This window comes from Apium graveolens, chromosome 5 (genome assembly GCF_009905375.1).
Source record: "Apium graveolens cultivar Ventura chromosome 5, ASM990537v1, whole genome shotgun sequence".
Taxonomy (NCBI): Eukaryota; Viridiplantae; Streptophyta; class Magnoliopsida; order Apiales; family Apiaceae; genus Apium; species Apium graveolens.
The window spans coordinates 3,105,465-3,124,947 of NC_133651.1; the positions used below are offsets into that span (position 1 = coordinate 3,105,465).

The 19,483-nt window shown below is 33.2% G+C and overlaps 2 protein-coding genes across 2 annotated transcripts; one reads left to right on the forward strand and one right to left on the reverse strand.

Annotated features, from left to right (window-relative positions):
* Positions 1 to 634: 634 nt before the first annotated feature.
* On the reverse strand, positions 635 to 6,007 carry LOC141661989 (glycine--tRNA ligase, mitochondrial 1-like). Its single transcript, XM_074469028.1, has 9 exons — positions 5,701 to 6,007; positions 4,482 to 4,864; positions 4,196 to 4,313; positions 2,936 to 3,130; positions 2,540 to 2,764; positions 2,220 to 2,279; positions 2,019 to 2,099; positions 1,425 to 1,830; positions 635 to 1,028 (listed from the first exon to the last, which is right to left on the reverse strand). The coding sequence occupies exons 1-9, from the start codon at positions 5,986 to 5,988 to the stop codon at positions 811 to 813; spliced, it is 1,974 nt and encodes a 657-aa protein (XP_074325129.1). The 5' UTR covers positions 5,989 to 6,007; the 3' UTR covers positions 635 to 810.
* Positions 6,008 to 10,711: 4,704 nt separating this feature from the next.
* LOC141661990 (uncharacterized protein At4g14100-like) lies at positions 10,712 to 14,224 on the forward strand. The gene is made up of 2 exons (XM_074469030.1): positions 10,712 to 11,257; positions 13,774 to 14,224. The coding sequence occupies exons 1-2, from the start codon at positions 10,792 to 10,794 to the stop codon at positions 13,989 to 13,991; spliced, it is 684 nt and encodes a 227-aa protein (XP_074325131.1). The 5' UTR covers positions 10,712 to 10,791; the 3' UTR covers positions 13,992 to 14,224.
* The last annotated feature ends 5,259 nt before the right edge of the window (positions 14,225 to 19,483 follow it).

Here is a 19,483-nt window from a genome sequence, read left to right on the forward strand (position 1 = left end):
ACTAAACCTATATCTACCTCCTATCGACATCCAACTCTGAACCCTGAATCTATATTGCCAATTCTAACAACACTGGAACCAGTTTCAGACCTATCTATTACATTAACATACATTAAACTCGCATCTTGATAAAATTAAACATCATTTTGCATGTTGCCCGACCGATATTTAGTAATTCATAACAAAGTATATCATCATCAGCATAATTCCTAAACCAAACCAAGATAGGAATTGAGTTGTAGATAAAAGGGAAATATTATAACTGAAATGATATATACGTAAACCCAGGGATACTGTATGTAGAAAGGGTTTGACATTTAAAAGGTAAAAGAATAGAGCGATGATGATTTACAATATAAAGATTGGTGTCGATGATCATCGAATAACAGGGTAGAGGTGCATTAAAATATACCGACAATAAATAGTATTTATTCAGAAATTATAATATTAACCTCAACCTTCTTACTTACAAACAGTGTTAAACAGGTTTTGACAGAAGTACAAATTGAAAAGTTCTAAAGCTAAAATCCACACTTTGCAGTTTGCACTTGTTAAACTTGCAATGCACACTCTACATAATTGCTAAAAAGTCTAAAGATTGTCTTGAGATTAGTGGCCAAAATAGAGTCAATACTTTCAAGCTGAAAAACATGGGATTTAAAGTTGAATAGTAGTTGATGAAATGTCTATTAGACATATATCCATTTTGTAAAGTATTGTAGGGGTCAAAATAAAGAAACAAGATATTATAGGGTTACAATGAAGAGAAGGGAACCTAATCCCCTTTAGCATAAGCTTAGGCCAGCCCAATTATGATGAATGGGTTGGGTACTTCCATAGTACATCATTCCATGTGCTCAGACCCTCTGTCACCTCCTTCACCACAGATGAAACCTCTTCTATGCTCACCCGGATCTGCTTCTTGCTGTCCCTTTCCCGAATTGTCACTGAGGTTGTAGAATCTACTGTAATAGCCAAGGGAACACCTAATTCATCTGTTCTGGCATATCGCTTACCTATTGATGTACCTGGAACATAATGTTTAAGTATTAACATTCTGAATTTATTTTACTTCACAAGTTTCTGCAGGTTATTTTTAAATGTTTGGAATTGAAATTATCACCAAAATGAATTTATAATACTCCATAGCACATCAATCAAGAGGATATATGGAACCCAAACCCTGTTTATAATGGCCAGATAGCAAAAAGCTTATACCTAAAGTATCAGTAAAAAAGAAGTTCCTACATATGTTCTGAAAAACAAGAAGATGAAAGACTGAGCCAATTTGTTCACAACTCAAGTTCTCCAACTTATTAAACGACCAACCAGTTGCATGTGTTGAGACACCGGTATTTGAAAAATTTATAGGATATGACTACATATCATCAGTTTCATAATTGCATGTTAATGAGAGTTCATACCTGTTATGTCAATTTTATAAGATATCCCAACAGCGGTCAATGACTTAGCAATGAGTTTAGCAATTTCCTCATACTGTTGATTCTGAACCAAAGGGAAAACAGTACACTTTATAGGTGCCACCAGTGGTGGAAAACGAAAAACATTCAACTGTTCATCGCCATCTCTACCCGGTCTTGTATAGAATGAGTGTTCATACAAACAGTAGATTATCCTTCCTATACCAAAGGATGGCTCAATCACCGAAGGGATGAACACCCTCTGGTGCTCCTTTTTCTTCTCCTTCGAGATTGTCAGCATGTTCATCTTTATAGTGACATCTTTCTCGAGAGTGCAAACACGGAAATCCACCTCTCCTTTGGACTCCAAAGCAGCTTTCATTTCCATTGCTTCTTTTTCCCCCATGGCCTACACAGGGAACATGTTATGCATATATCAATCGTTCAGGAAAACAAAAACAATTCTTTCCATGCATATAGCCGGAGAACTTAATCTTTTACCAAAGAACGTGCAAACATTTCTTCCTATGATCTTTGCCTTTTAAACCATATGCAAGTTGAATATATACTTGAACAAATATAAATTTGCTTGCGTACCTCCAGCGCTTCAACCACCATCTTTTGCTTCCCCTTAAATGCAAGGCCTAACTCCTTTTTAATGGGAGTTATAACAAGTTTCTGGAAGAATAAAACATAGAATGGAGAGCACTGTTATACTCGCACAATGCACAATATAACTAACACACACAAACAGGGAGCTTTGGGGGCAAGGGAGATTAAGGATAGGGGGAATTAAACCTCCACTTCTTTAGGCTCTGCATATTTTTCATGAGCCACAAGAGCCACGCCACTTTTATCCTGCAACGGAATGGTGATTCTGTAACTAGCAGATAAATTACAATATATTCACAATAAAAATTAAAGAACCAGGTAAAAATGATACATAATACCGAATTATTATTCTTTTCTAAAATTCCTCATGCATAATTAACTTTTCATGCGACTCAAAAACACAAGAATTGTAAAAGAACCCGACATCAACAATATCCTTTACCACTTCATTCAGATAAAACAGATTTACATTATAAATTACCACATTGAACTTTGAAAAGACTTACCATGTGAGCACGCAAATCGTATGCAGATCTATCAGCGATACCGACGCATTCAATCCATCCATAAGAAGATTCAATCTCAGCATCCCAACAGTCTGCAGCATAGTGTGCCATCTCATTCGCCAGGTGCTGTCGGAAACGTAACCGATCTTTATCAATTCCCAACTGAGTCAGGAACAGATACACTCTCCCTATAAAGTAGCCTAGTGTTTCATTGTTGACGATTCCCTAATGAACAAACAAATATATTAATGAAGATATCAAAAGACCATGAGAACACACACAAAGAAGTAGTGCCATGCATACATACACACACACACACACACATATATAGTGTTATTGTTAGTATGTACACATGAAAGGGATTGGGAAACATGAAATCAGATCAGTCAAACCAACCTCGGCAACTGCTTCACCTATTACTATTTTCCTTGCAGATTGTCCAGACACTTGGTCTTCCCTCGGAAACATCAGGAACTCTAAGCTTGCAACTTCAGAAAATTTTGGGTGAGACTTATCTTCAGGGTCAACAAAATGTTCAATCTCAGCCAGTGTGAACTCACGAACCCTGAGAAGACCTTGGCGTGGTGATATCTACAACAAATCAAATTAATCCAAATCAAGATAGATACTTGTGCACTAGCTTAAAGTAACATGATTGGAAAAAACACACTCCACTAGACATAAATATATCACAAGAAAGCCCACAATAAACTCTGGGGCTAATGGGTCAATTAAAAATCTTTGGGAGAGAAATGAACTCTAAGTACAAGAAAACCTTTATAGAGAACAAATGTAGGATGTGGGGGCACTGCTCGACACGCCCTAATTGTTTGTACAAGAAGCAGAGCAACAGAACAGCGCGTGTGCACTCAAACTACTAACGTGTGTGTGTGTGTGCATGATGATGAGAAAAATGTAAATATTTGATGGCATGTGATGCAGGACAACTCCTCATCAACATGCCTCCTCAAAATTATTGAATCTGTTAACAATAACATTATCTAACAATCCTTTAGCAGAAGCATTAAGAGATTGCTCAAGCTGCAACGAGAACATGGAGGAGTGCCAGAGGTCTTGGATTCAGTCATGACTCTGAAAAAAAGTGCCCACATATTGTAACATGAAAAAAGTAGCAGCAGAACATGCAAGCGGCCATTTTATTATTTATTTATCCTTGCCTGAGGACTTCTTTAGGAACAGCATGTACTTCCCGGTAACCATTTTTATCTTTAATTTTAAAACTATGAGTTCAGAATTTACAAGTTCATGCAAGAATTTACCCTCCTGTCCCCCACAAAATAATAATGTATCGAACCAACCAAATTATAATTGTTTTGACCACCTTCAAGTGTGATATACATTGTAATTTATTCAAACCCACACAAGTATAATTTGAAGTACAAACTTGTCTCATGGTATTCAACTTTCTATACATCCACTGAATGCATAATTTTAATATTACAGAGAAAATCACAATTGATGTTTGGTGCTCAAAACTCAAAAGCATAGTGGCCAACAAATTTGATCCCATCAAATTCACTATCAGATACAAGAAAGCAAATTATATATCATATCATAACATATGATTAATATCTATTAACAATTATAGCTACTACTGTTCATGCCCGTGCAATATAATGTCAGATGATTAGCTACCTCATTCCTAAAAGCTTGACCAATTTGAGCAGCAGCAAATGGAAGCTTGCTCCCATTGTAATAGTACAGGTCCTTAAAGTTAACAAAAATACCTTGTGCGGTTTCAGGTCTCATGTACCTACAGCAAGTAATTAAAGATAGTTAACCAACTAAAAGACTTGAATAACAAAACAGAGTTCCTAAACGACCTAATCACCGTGTCAATACCAATTCACTTATTGTAACAAAAAATCATAAGCTCATAAATATATGTGAGTGTGAGCGTGTGTCAGAATGATATCCCTACCCAGGAATCAGACCAGATGGGCCTATTGAAGTCTGAAACATTAAGTTAAAAGGATAGGGATCAGAGAGCGGATTCTTCGTATCTGGAGCAGTAATCCCGTATTCCTTAATCTTTGCACCCAGTTGTTCAGGTGAAAGATCATCCAATACGGCAAGGATATGTCTATACTCTGCTCCCTTCTCCTCAGTGAGGTTAGCATCTCTTTCCAGCTTCTCCTTGCAGAAGTCCTTAAGCAAGTGATCAGCACGGTAACAGGTACCGGTCTTTTCATCCTTCACCATCAAGTCTGTAAACTTATCGACATGACCCGAAGCCTTAAGCACAATCTCCGGTGTGACCGACGGACAATCAACCTCCAGCATGTTCTCTTCAAGAACAAAATGCTGAAATGTAACATCACACACAAAACATTTTATGCCATATACAAACAGAACCAGTAACACGGAAGCACATTTTAATAAAACAAGACTAAAAATCGTGAACTGCGCAAGTAGCACAAACTCAATGAAATAAATACAACTCCACTACCTATTCTCAATTCCGAATTTCCCATAATCCCACATTCTACTCACAAAAAACCCGACTACCTGCCCTTAGTACAAATTAATCAAAACAGAACCAGTAACACGAAAGCACATTTTAATTAAACAAGACTAAAGATCGTGAACTGCGCAAGTAGCACAAACTCAATGAAATAAATACAACTCCACTACCTATTCCCAATTCCGAATTTCCCATAATCACACATCCTACTCACAAAAAACCCGACTACCTGCCCTTAGTACAAATTAATCAAAACAGAACCAGTAACACGGAAGCACATTTTAATAAAACAAGACTAAAGATCGTGAACTGCGCAAGTAGCACAAACTCAATGGAATAAACACAACTCCACTACCTATTCCCAATTCCGATAATCCCACATCCTACTCACAAAAACCCGACTACCTGTCCTCAGTACAAATTAATCAAATTCCCTACATAAACTATAATGCAATAACAACCATATAACATATCGAATCCACCTGCTTTCGAAAAACATTCAATTTCCCTAATTCCAAACAACGAAAACCTAAAAAGCAATTTTCCTAATATCGAAAAATCTGAAAATCTTCCAAACAATTTCCGAGAAACAAACAGAGCCATACTCAATTTAAAACTAGGTAATTAAGCCAAATCAATACAAATATTTCAAAATTGTAAAAAAAAAAAAAAAAACCTGACGCCAAAAGGCGAGAACGTTAGCCTTGACAGCGCAACCAGGAGGCCCATAATCAAAAAGCCCAGCAACACCTCTATAGATCTTAAACGATGGAATATAAAATAAACGCCGTTCTAGAGTATTAACCACTGCTTGACGAAACGCCTCTCGATTCTGCGCATCCTGCGCTGCTGCTGGTATCGCCGCCGCCATACGGTTGTGTTTGTGTGTGTGAATAAATGAGGATAATTTTTTGGGGTTTAGTAGTGACCTCAGCTGCTGCGCTTGTGGACTAAACAAAAACATATGGTAGGGCTTTTTGTTTGTGCTGTGTGTTATGGTGACTATTTACTGGATTTTAAAAACGTAGCGTATGTTTAATATTAATTGTAATTTTTTAATATTTTATATTGAATTTGATTGTTAAATTTGTAATATTAAAATTTTTGAATAAAATGATTTCATACAAATATATTGATACACAGTGTTTTCTTTGATCTCTTTCTCAATTTCAAGGCTCAAATTCTTGATTTGACACTCCACTCGAAAGTCTCCGGTCGAGATTCAAACTCTATTGTGATCGTTTCAGGCCGTCAATGACTGTTCCAGAAAACAGGGATGAAGGAAAATCTCATGTCCAAACGATGTCAACTTAATGTGTCAACTCGGCGGGTTAAGAGACTGAATGTTGAGGTGGGATGATTGTTATTTTCTTTGTGAGTTTTGGGTATTATTTTTCATTTTTGCACGCATATATATACACAAACACACATATATATGCCACATTATATATTTATTATACTAAGTTGGGGTCTTCACGGAAATAGCATCTGCGTACATCTTTCCCCCTCCAGACACTGATCTAAGCAGTATATACTGGATATGGATGATGTATGATATTGATACACGTATATGTTCATGATTTTTTAATAAGAGGTGTTTGAAAAAAACATATTACTGATTTAATGATATAATTTTATTGATATTTGTTTATATGTATGTTTAAAAAATAATTATGTTTTCTGGCAAAAAAAAAATAATTATGTTTTAATTAGAATTTTAGTTTTAGTTTTAGTTTAGATCAATAATATAAGAACTATACTTAGTCTGATATTAATATTTTGTCCCTAAACAGCAGTATACAAGGCATGAGTATAAGCCTAAGGAAAAGCAAGTCGATGTTTGTTAAAATACGATGGTTTTGGAAGGAAGAAAAAGTGAGACGTCCCCAAATTCGGGGTCAGAGAATTTGGTCGTCACGATGAAATCTCAATCCAAAACAATATGTTTAATCAATAAACAAATGTCAGCAAAAGATATTTAGCATCTATGGCCCCAAACTAATCCAAGATCTTCCAAGATTACAGTTCTAGAAATAAGAAATCCAAATTCCTCCTGTGGATTTAATTCCTGATCACAACATAATTTGGAGCAATGTGATATTCATATAGACTGGGATAGGGTTGTAATTCAGGTTGGGCGGCTCGCGAGCTCGCCCGGCTCGAACTCGTTTAAGTGGGCTCGACTCAGCTCGTTTAGTTAAACGAGCCGAGTTCAGGCAGAGGTTCCGGCTCGTTTAATTACTCGAGTCGGCTCTACTCGACTCGTGAAATTAAACGAGTCGAGTTCGAGTAGAGATTTAGGCTCGATTAAGTGTAAAATTAAACGTGTCGGTTCGCCGAACTCGTTAAATCGGCTCGTTTAGTTAAACGAGTCAGCTCGACTCGTAAAATTAAACGAGTCAAGTTCGAGCAGAGGTTTAGGCTCGTTTAACTAAACGAGCCGGCTCAGCTCAACTCGATTAATTTCGGCTCGAATTACGCCCAGTTCAAAACTCGGCTCGCTCGGCCCGAATTACAGCCTTAGACTAGGAAAACAAGACATAAAAGTTATCGATTCTTTAGCAAAAAAAGAAGTTACTCATTCCACTTTATCTTCCCTAGAAATATGTATTTTGTTTAGAATGTTCAGTTACTCTACTCTAGTCATTGCTATTAATTTTATTCTCGTAACCTAGTCCTAGTGAATCTAATTCGGTGTGGACAAAAGGTAGTATAATACGATGAACTTGGTTGAATGTGGTGTAACAAGGTATACAGCACAATTGGATAAGCGTCATAGTGTGATGTTATGCGAAGAGTTAATTTTGTCTTAAACACTTGTGATGGCATCAGATTTGTAGTCTCCCTACGATTGTAGCCGTAAAAACCCTAAAGTTAAAATGTGGCCTCTCCCATTTCATTTCCATTATGGATGTAAGAAATCTATTAATAATAAAAGGCCTACGACCTCGTAGGCATGACACGCCTTCAGAGTCCGTAAAGTATAGTGTCTACAAATCACGAATGATAAGAAGTTATCACCGAAAGCTGAATATCCGTAAGCCATAGGCCCCACAACTCAACCTCATCCTCTAAACTTTTACTCGTGTCATTCACCAAAGTACCATGTCATATCCTCTCCTTCTCTCTACCCTCTACGTGTCCAAGTAGTCTATGATAGTTACCTCCCCTACCAAACTAGAGGACAACCGACTAGTCATAGGAAATAAAAAGGAGAATAAAAGGAAAGAAACACAACAAGACAACTAAAAAGAAAATCAACACAGGCATCTTACGGACCACACCCTGAAAACAGAAACACATCATCAACCTGCATTATGAGCATACATGAGATGAAGGGAAGTGACCCGTTTTCATGGTTGTATATACACCTTGCCCCAACTCATTAATATATTTGTTGGGACGGAGTACCAATAGTACACAATTTAAATAAGAATGTATGGTTGCTAAAAGTTCTACCCATGTAATATGTACACAAGACCGCCGGCGCCATATACTCGTGCTCTCCTGTTCTGTAGCGAAGCAACACTTGCAAGTTCTTTATCGCTATCAGTTTTTCATTCACGATACTTATCTTAATGCTGATAAGTGTTATTTGTCTAAAGTTAAATTTCATAATTTCCCAGTCAGCAGTAAGCTCTAAAATGTCTATTTAAACTCTTCTACATTTGCAACTCTTCTACAAACTAGTGAAAATCATACGTAACTGTTACTTTCAAGGAGATAAACAGAAGATATCATTCTAATCTATGTATTCTGTCTAAAAATTAGACTTCCGAAAGCCAAAAGATAAACATGATCCAATAGATAAATAGATGATTGCGGGTTGTTTATTTTAAGCAGTGTTCTAAAAATCTCCGATTTTTAAAAAAATCCCCGATTAATCTTTAAAAAATATTTGGCCGATCTATTTTTTGAAATCTGATTAATATTTATAAATTATTTTTGAAATATATATTTCATAATAAATAAGGTAAATATATTAAATATTATTAGAATAATTAAATATATCCGAATTTTGTTCCGATTAATCCCTCCGATTAATCCCCGATTTGCCGATTAATCCCTAATCGGTACTTAAATCGATTAGTACCGATTGCCGATTTTTACAACCATGATTTTAAGCAATAAGGGGCATTTAAAAAAATGTTGAAAGAAGGTTACAAGATTAAAAGAAGGAAGAAAGGGATTAGGGGGATGGAAAAAAGAGTGTTATTAATGTTAGTGACATGTATAAAATTAAAATATATATATAGGCCTTTCTTCAGAAGAGAACCCTCTTATATAGAAAACCGTTGAGAACCTTGATTTTATTATAGAATTTCATCAAATTCGTTGCTAATGTAGAATAATAATTATATTTAAATATAATAAAACGTTTAACAATTGAAACTTGAAAAAAAAATAAGTGATTTTAAATTTGATTCTACTGTGAAATAATTTTGGATAAAAGTGATTTTACTGTGATTCTACTACAGAACCACTTTAAATTATTTAATCAAATTTCAATGATTTTTTAAATAAAAAAATTGTGCAACTTCGTTTTTAATTTGGTAATCAAAATTTGTAACTATATATGATGAAAAATGAAATAAATTAAGTATTTACATTTTTTAAATAATGGTTCTTTATGAATCTCTATCTAAGCGAGCCCTTCATGGATTGCCACCCTATATATATATAATTTATAAAATATCTCGAATAAAAACCTAGCAGAGGAAATATACACGAAAATGAACACATACAAATTGTGCAGACAATACACATGTAACATATACTCTTGAGTTTTTAAAAGGTAATGAAGTAAATGATTAGATAATAAAATACTTTCATTCTATTTTTGGGGGAAAACTTTTAAAATAAAAATATGTCAGATTTGTATTTATTATCAGTTACTTTCGTTTCTTTTTAAAACTCGGAATGAATGAAAGTAAAATAATTTTAACTTTCCTTATTTTTTAAACTTTGGAAGCAGGGCTTGTCTCCGAGATGGGTGTATCTATTTATGTCGCAGTTCTGGTTCATCTCTTCGTATCAATTATTATACTTTATTTATTTATGCATTAAGAATTTAAGATGTACATTTTTCATAGCCACCACATCTTACACCTAGAGCTGGCAATTTAATATACGACACGATAAAACGACACGAGAACGACATGATATAAATGGATATGTGTTCAGTTTTTTGGTAAACGAACACGAAATTACACAACACGAAAGAATAAGAAATCTAAACGAGTAAGAATATGTGTTTACTCACGGATATGTGTTTACCCTTGGATACACGATACGACACGAAAGTACACGAAATGATAAATTTATTAATATTTTTTTAATATTTATATATTCATATATATAAATATACATATTACTATAATATTATATATATACATAAAATTCATATATATTTATAAAAATATATCCAAAAATATACTGTTATATGTAAAAATATATATTTTTAATATATATAAATATATATATATGTAAAATTATATTCAACTATATAATATTTTATATATTTATTAATTAATTAATTAATTTATTTTTATATACGAAATGTACACAAAACGATGTGTTACGAATATGTGTTTACCTTCAAGTACACGAATGTTAAACGGATCGGATATGTATTTATTTTTCATTATATGAAACACGAAATTACACGATATCAAAATATACCAACGGCATCAAACAGGAACCCATCATTTCTTATCTATTTCCCCAACTCGATTCTCACATCCAGATTCAAAATAATCATTTTTCCATGGCACATACCATAACCATCCTCTATTTTCTCATTCTCTTCACCACCACCATACCCTCATCAACAAGCCTCACCGATCCAACTCCGACTCCATGGCCAGAACAATTCCACGCAACCCTAATCGCCGAAAATGGAGACCGAACTCAACGCGAAATAATCGAGTTATGGTACAACTGGCCTAGTGGCATAAGCATGAGCATACTTCAGAGACAATTAGGACAGCTTCTTTATGGTCCGGAATGGAACAACGGCACTTCTTTTCACTTTACTTTGGATTCAAGTAAAGAATGTTTGGTTCAGCAGTTCTCTGTGGGAATTGTCAGACCTGATTGGGTTCTGGGTGCCAAGTACATTGGACAAGAGTACATGGATGGGTTTTTATGTAACGTGTGGAACAAGGTTGAGTTTATGATTTACTACGAGGATGTCGTTTCTAAAAGACCCGTTGCTTGGATTTTTCTGGAAGGTTAGTGTTGTGTTTATATATAGGTTTCTCGTTTCTTGCTCTATTTTTTAATTTTCGACTCTTTTAACTTTCTGACCGTAGAGCTAAAGTTAATAATTTATGTTGTAGTTCTAGTTCATCTCACATGTGTGCTAAAATTTTTAGTTTCAAATCCCGCCAACAACAAATATTTAGATTATTATTAATATAAAAAAGTACTTTATGATCGAATTCCGCCAATAAAAAAAAATTAATTATTATTAATGAATAAGATAAATTGTTCAAATATAATCAATCATATATTATATTATTTGATCAAAACTTAAAATTATACACAATTAAATTATAAGTATTGAATATTAATTTAGTAATTAGTTATTACACTAAAATTTTAATAAAATTATATAAAATATTAAATATATAAAAATATTAATTGGAACCGTGCATCGTATAACTCATTCTTGTACTATATAGATTATTTTATTATCAGAGTACAAAAGTTAAGTTAAAAATAATAAAGTAATAGGATATAAATGAAACAAAGTTGTTTTAATAAATGAGTACAAGAATATACGAAAGCTCTAAAACTTTATTGTGAGACCAAATTTAGTGTAACTTTTAATGTCACATCAAAATAGTGTAATTTTTTGAGTTGGATTGGTTTTATACTAAAATGGTGTAAATTTGGTAGTTGAGATGGAGATGGTCTAATACTTTCCATTTATGCATTTTTTTCTTTTTGTGTGTGGTGGTGTAATATTTCGAGCTCTTGGCTTTCCGAAGGGAGATTATGGGTTCGAACCTCGGGGTATATGTGTGTTGTAATTATCAAAAAAATATTTTTTAAAAAAGTTATGAATAAAAATAAACAATCAAAATTTTAATTCACAACAAAAAATATTAATTTTGGTTATACGGTTAAACCACCGATATATATTTCTTAAAAGTAAAAGTGTCAAAAAATAAAGAACATATATAATAATAACTTGAGTAATTAAGAATAATATTAGGTGTTCCGAAAATATTTTCCAAAATTTGTATCAAATGACGTGATTAATACATGAAGGATTTTTTATTTATGAACGCATATATTTACATTTGGTTCCTATAATATTATTATGAAAATAACTAATTATTAGGGGCAAACATAAAAATTCGAAAACTGATTATTCGAATTTTCGACCCGGCATCCGATTAAAAAATTAGATAATTAGGATATTCGATCCGAATAATTCGGACTGAATATCCGATCCGTTTTTTATATAGATTCGGATCCAGATCAAAAAAAATCATAAAACCGGATATCCAGATCCGATCCGATTTTTATTTTTCTTAATAAAAATAAATTATATATAAATACATGATAAATTATATTTATTTTTAGATTTTGTTTAAAAAAATATTTAGTGACAGCGTGACTCTTTCTCTTTGAGACTTCCAAAGTTTCGCGTTAATATCTAATTGACTTATCATTCTTTCATTAGTATCATATACAAATTTGATATAAGTGTGTAATATTAATATCAATATGTTTATATTGACCATACTTGCAGATTTGAATAAGTGATACTAAAAAATAATAATTTATGTTTGACGAGTAATCTAAAACTGGATAACAACAAAATTAATGGAAATATGTAATAAGTAATATATTTATATCGATCATGTGTGCAAATTTAGAACCGATGTTTATAATAAATTAATTTATGTGTCGCCATTTTTCCCAAGTAATAATATAATGAAAAAGTATAGTTTCATGCATTATTAGTTTTACAACTCGAATATGTATTACTTATCTCGTAAATCGTAATTTTCATAAAAAATGAAAGTTTTAAATGAATTTGGATAATCCGATTTTCGGTTCGATTTCATTGGATATCCGAATATTTGGATATCCGGTTAAATCGGATCCGGATACTGAATGTAATTTTAGTGATGAAAAACCAAATATCATGTTTGTATTGTAAAATCGGACGGATATCCAGTTTTATCCGCCCCTACTAATTATATATATATAAAGCATCAGAGTTGGAGAAATTTTTTGACAAAATATTAGAGTCCCTTACATTTTCCATAACTTGATATATTATAATCTTGTCACTTCAAATTTTAATAAACTTCAAATTTCATCGATTAGGTTATAAAATTGCATATGCACTAAAACTCGTGCCCAAATTAGTAATGTAACTGATCGACTACTGCAGATTACTAAAGTTGAACACATGATATTGAAAATGTTAGATTAATTGGTGAAATAAAGAATTCTTTATCAATCTCTTATCTGCTTGTTTAAAAGTTTTGGATTTTATTTGAAATTAAGGATTTGGTCAAATAATATATTTTAATAAATAAAAAAATGAATTTGAATTTCATTGAAAATCCATAACATTCATACATTAGTATTAAATTGAGAATTTGAATAACAACTCAAATCATATATCATTTCAAATTAAACAAATGTTCTCGAACATGATATATATTTATTGAGTTATTAACAGTATCAAGAGTTAAAATTTAGATGTGGATGCAAAATGCAGGAGGCGGCATAGAACATGTGATGACATTTGAGGTGGGAAAAGTGCTTGAGCATCGTTACTGGCAAGCACCAGTATATTGTTTCACTGATTCTGCTAAGCTGAAGGAGAAAGAAATGGATAAAAAGAGTTCTAGTAGAACACTTGAATCAACTTTTATTGGTAACTCCGATAGGGCCTCAGTACGATCTCTTGCGATGAATTTTGGTGCAGAATTTTAAATGTCACTCCTTTGTCGGGGCCGAGAATAGTATGACTATATGAAATACACAACCTTATTCTCATTCGAAAAATTGAAAAAATTGTGTTCGGAATGACACCTGATGTGTACATATGTAATATGGTACTATAAATAAGATAATACTGAATAGTGAATATTGTAAATAATTTGTAATCTCCATATAACCATATAATCATACTTTTTTATATTTGAAATTCAATCTTACTTATACTCTCTCCGTCCTGACCAATTTTTTACATTTGGTTTAAGCACGTAGGTTAAGAAATATGTATAAAATAGTGAAAAATAGAAAGAAAAGTAGGTGAAATGGTGGGATCCGTTAATTTTTAATATTAAAAAAGAGATAGTGGAGTAAAAGTAGTGTGAAAAAGGAGGAAAAGTGGGAAAGTGGTGGGATCCATTGACTATTTTGATTAAATTTTGAAATGTAAAGAATTGAATTAGAATAAGATATCCAAAAAGGAAAGTGTAAAAAATTGGTTGAGACGGAGGGAGTAGTATTTAACATATTTTTGTTAAAATCGATAGGGACTGCTATTTCGTAAGTCACTAGCATTTCTTCATAAATCTAATGAGCAATATAATATCATAACTAGGCGGATAATTTAGTATATAACATAATAAAACGACACAATATAAATGAATATGTGTTCGGTTTTTAACGATACGAACACAAAAGTACAAGACACGATGAGACGCTAAATCTAAACGGGTACAGATTTGTACACGACATAACACGAAATAAATAAATTTATTAATAATTATTTAAATATATATAAGATATTTATATATTCATTTATATAAATATACATATTTTTGTAATATTAAATGTATATATACATATAATTTATACTAGCATATAACCCGTGTGATACACGGATTGCTTTTAACAAGATTTTTAATAATATAATTATATCTTAAAATTACTATATTTTGATATATATTTTCAATAGTTGGAAAATAAATTGAAGAACATAATAAGTTATAATAATAAATGTTGTGTGATAATTTGAGACTTGACTGAAAATAAATAATATAATATAATATGTTGTTCACGGGACTCAAACCCTCAACCTATGGAAATTGTTAAAATAAAGAATATAAAAGTTTAAATATAATAAGTTGTTGACGGGGTTTGAACTCTGGATCCATGAGAGCAGTTTAAATCTTAATATAATATTATTTTATTATTGCATCCAACGGTTCTCATCTATCTGACGGTTGTTATTTATCGTATCAAACGACTGTATCGAACAACCGACTACCAAATAGAGGATGTTTTATGCACTACACCATAAATGACCTACAGCAACACCAAGAAAATGTTACAAGAGGCCCAAAAAAATGTTACCACAGCCAGAAAAAGACCTAAGGTAACATAAAAATTAAGTTGCTTTTTTTCGAGTTACCTTTGGCCCCTAAGGTAACATTACTTTTGCCCTGGTATAACATTCACTTTTGTGTTACAATAGCTGTCAAAGATAACATTAATCTATGTCTATAGTATCATAATATGTATGTTACCTTTGGACTCAGAATTTTCGAAAAAAATGGGCCCACCGGTGGGGCCCACATGTAGTCCCCACTGGTGGGCCCCATTTTTGTGCCCTATTTGTTTGCAAAGGTAACATACATAATGTGATACTATAGACATACTTTAATGTTACCTTTGATGCATATTGTAACAGTAATATTTTGTATTATACCAATTTCTTTGTAACATTTTTAGTACCTAACGTAACATATTTTTCAAAAAAAATTGACAGGAATGGTTTGTAAATTCAACATGCCATAAAATCTGTTTTTCATCCAAGTCAACCAAATAAACAATTTCAACCAAACTCCATATCATTTTTCACAAACCCCCACCAAATACTGCGGTTTCACACAATTCACCAACTCCACATACTCCACATACTCCAAAGAACAGGTACTTAGTCTAGGACGATAAATAAACATCCAAAAGCTAGTATGATAACACTTGTTACTAGTACGCAAAATAAGATATGTAAAAAGGTGCACATCTGAAATCTAAAGTCCAGAGCCTCCGGTAACTGGTGTGAGGTAATCGTGATCATCGCTGGTTGTGCAGAAATCTTGATGGTTGATTGTGATGCCTGGATTTGCGTCGGCTATTTTCTTAAGTAACCAGACCATATTCTCCTGCACCTTCTTGTTGACTTGCATATCCACTTCTTCCTGTACCTTCTTCGTCATTGATGCCTCGACTTCACTCACCAGAGTCTGCTTTATCTTTCCTGCCAACTCATGTACATAAGTATTTGTCGAACCAGCAGTACTGGAGTAACCTTTTGCAGCATCAGGACATCTTCCATGGAGCCAAGATGGCCCATGTTTTTTACCATCAGAAAGTAGTTCCTCGTTGGGATCTTCGCTCGTACTGATTTTTTCCTTAATCTTTTTCTACATACCAGAAAAACAAACGAACACTCGGTCACACAATAATTTAAATGCTTCACTAACTAATTTCAAAATAACCGAACAATTTAATCCAACTAAATTCACAATTAGTAATCATTAAATAAAAAATGCATGCAAGTACATAAATAAAACTTCTAAACACCAAATAAATCATAAAACACAACTAATTAACCATCTTGCGACATTAGCGGATATTCAGAAGCACTAAGATTAATAAAAAAACACTTACAATTTTGTTTTTTATTTCTTCAGTGTTGGTCTTATACTCACGACCATCAGTAAGCTCACGAGTCTCAACAAAAACCTCTGCTTCAGGTGGTGGACGCTGATTCTTTGTCCTTTTTTTCTGAAAAAAATGAACAAGTTAGCCAAAAGAAATATAGAAATTAATTTCTAGATATATAGTAATATATGTAACCAGAAGGTTGCCCACATTCATACATTTGCGTAACAACTAGCTTATTGAGGTTAATTTGCGTAATTGAGATTCTGACCATACCATATTATTTCGAATTTGTGCGAAAGTCTTTGGACCAGTAGTGTGTGTGTCTGTATACTGACATCGACTTCTTGCATTTGTCGCTGCTCTTTTCTACAAAAATATGAAATACCTTTATGTCACTTAGATCAAATATAAATACAGAATTAAATATGAAAGTGCAGGGGGAATTAGAAAACCTTAATGCTTTCATCATTCTAGTACTCCAGCAACAACTTGAAACTCTCAAGGGGAATATCATTTGGCCTATTTTCCATCCATTCTTCATCAGTTTTAAATGATTTATAATGCGCCTTCTTAATTCGGCTCTTACGTGTCTTCCAAGATGACTGAATGGTTTTCAACACTCATGTTTCACATTCATCAGGTATAATGTATCTTTGCTGGAAAAAGTCAACAAAATAAAGAACACCAAGTACAGTTAATCAAAGATAATGTTGCAGATAAATAAATCATGATAATTAAACAATGTATGTGATACCTTGACATAATTTCACAGTGTATTTTTCAAAGTTTTCGGAACATCACGCCAAGAAACATAGGTAAATGACACGCATCGCTTCGCAAGTGTCCCCAAGAAGTTACTAAGTTCAGAAATTACTTTGTCCTCATCTGAAACGGGCTGGAACCTTTCATTCATCTGAAGAACAACTCGATGGTCCATATTTCTTGTATGAACCCTCGTCGGTCCTCTCAGCCTTTTAGGAACTTCAACTATATATGAGCAAAAATTACTTGCAGGAAAATCAAACAAAGTAGGAATATTATAATAAATTTGATTATATTTATGGGTGTTTTTCTAATATGTCGTATTTCAAAGATTGATATATAAAGATGTCTTATTTTTAGTTTTTATTTTTTTTAATGGGTGTCCTTATAATAAGCAGCCCTTATTTTTGAAATGATAAATATAGATAACACATACCTTGGATTATGGACACTCTAAAGGACCTACTGTCATAAAGAATACATTAATTCTCATGGGGGTTGTGTTTTAATAATTATATAAAAACACAAATAACAATTAACAGCATTATAGATTACATATGCTAATTAAATTTATGCAAAAAGTTTGACATCTATCACATAAGTAACCATGGTTAACTTCTCAATTTCATTAACTTAAATGACATAAATAACCTTATGCCAATTAACCTCAATTTTTAATAATTTACTAAACTGATGCAAATTAATCAATTATGGCAAATATATGAATGTGGGCAGCCTCAAAGTGAGTATTCTTTAAGGGGCCTTAAAGGAATAATTCCTTTATAAATAATCATTTTATGTACTCATAAATAAAGGAAAGAAGATACATGTTTCCTCCTCTTATTCAATGTCCGGAAAAACATTTTCTTCAATAACATTTTCTGTAGCAGTCTTTGTAGTTGCAGTTGTACATGGAGAAATCTTCGATGTCGCTGCAGCTGCTTCCTTTTAGCGCTTTCGCATAGCCCAAAAAGCCTCCATTGAACCATTTGCTTCAATAGACGGTAGCTGAATCAGAGGTTCTGCAGGTTCCATATGTGATAATGACTGATTTTCCTTCTCAGTAGCATCCTCAGTTCCTTGCTTCTGTGATATAACACTATTGGCTCGTGACCGTGTTGTTGGTCCACGTCCAATAAGCACCTTGCTTTTCTCAGTTTTCCCTCTCTGAAACATAAATCATGTAAAACTCAATGTTTGTGTATATATGTATTACAAACTATCAACCCCGATGAAACATTTGGGGAAGAATTTAGAAAATATGAAAATGATAGCTTTATGACATTTATGACATACCTTTTCAGTTCATGATCCACCATCCTTACTAGCAGTCTTCATTTGAGTTCCCGATCCACCATCCTCAAGATCCACAGCTGGATCATTATTGTCCACGGCGATTTTTTTTTCCACCACGACCCACCTTGAAGCACCGCAAGTTTTACAATTTTCTTCTTTTTCATTTTCAGCCCAAAACAGCATACAATTATTGGGGCAGGCATGTATGCTTTGATAATCGAGCCCTAAATCTTTAATAACATTCTTTGTCGCATTAAAAGACAAAGAAATGTGTGCTTCTGGAAAAACATCTTTTATCAGCTCTAATAAATCCCCGAACCCCGACTCCGAAATTCCATGAATGCACTTTAAAGAGTACAACCTAATGATAAAACTTAAGCGGGAAATTTTTTTGCAGCCCGGATATAAGGGCTGCTTTCCCTCTTCAAGATGGCCATAAAATTTTTTGGCATCATCATTCGGTCCAGTAGTATCATTAGTACGATGGAACATCTCGCCCAAATTATCTCCGAAGGTAAAGGAATCTTCAAAACCCATATTTTCTGCCCGTTCAATATCTATCCTATGATCTTTGCTCAAAACCTCACAAATCCAATTCGCATACAATGGACAAGGGTCGTGGCAAATAAGATGATCATAAATAAGATCTTGAGTATGCCACTTGCCATTTCTACAATTCTTACAAGGGCACAACATTTCATCGCCTACGGAAAATTTGGGAAATGCATTTTCTAAAAAATCCTTTA

Bases quoted from the DNA above. Each gene is read 5' to 3' on its own strand.
- LOC141661990 (XM_074469030.1), top strand. From the start codon at position 10,792: ATGGCACATACCATAACCATCCTCTATTTTCTCATTCTCTTCACCACC. The intron at 11,258-13,773 runs GTTAGTGTTGTG...TGCAAAATGCAG, and splicing joins TGCTTGGATTTTTCTGGAAG to GAGGCGGCATAGAACATGTG.
- LOC141661989 (XM_074469028.1), bottom strand. From the start codon at position 5,988: ATGTTTTTGTTTAGTCCACAAGCGCAGCAGCTGAGGTCACTACTAAAC. The intron at 4,314-4,481 runs GTAGGGATATCA...TACTTGCTGTAG, and splicing joins CCATCTGGTCTGATTCCTGG to GTACATGAGACCTGAAACCG. The intron at 1,029-1,424 runs GTATGAACTCTC...ATTATGTTCCAG, and splicing joins TTATAAAATTGACATAACAG to GTACATCAATAGGTAAGCGA.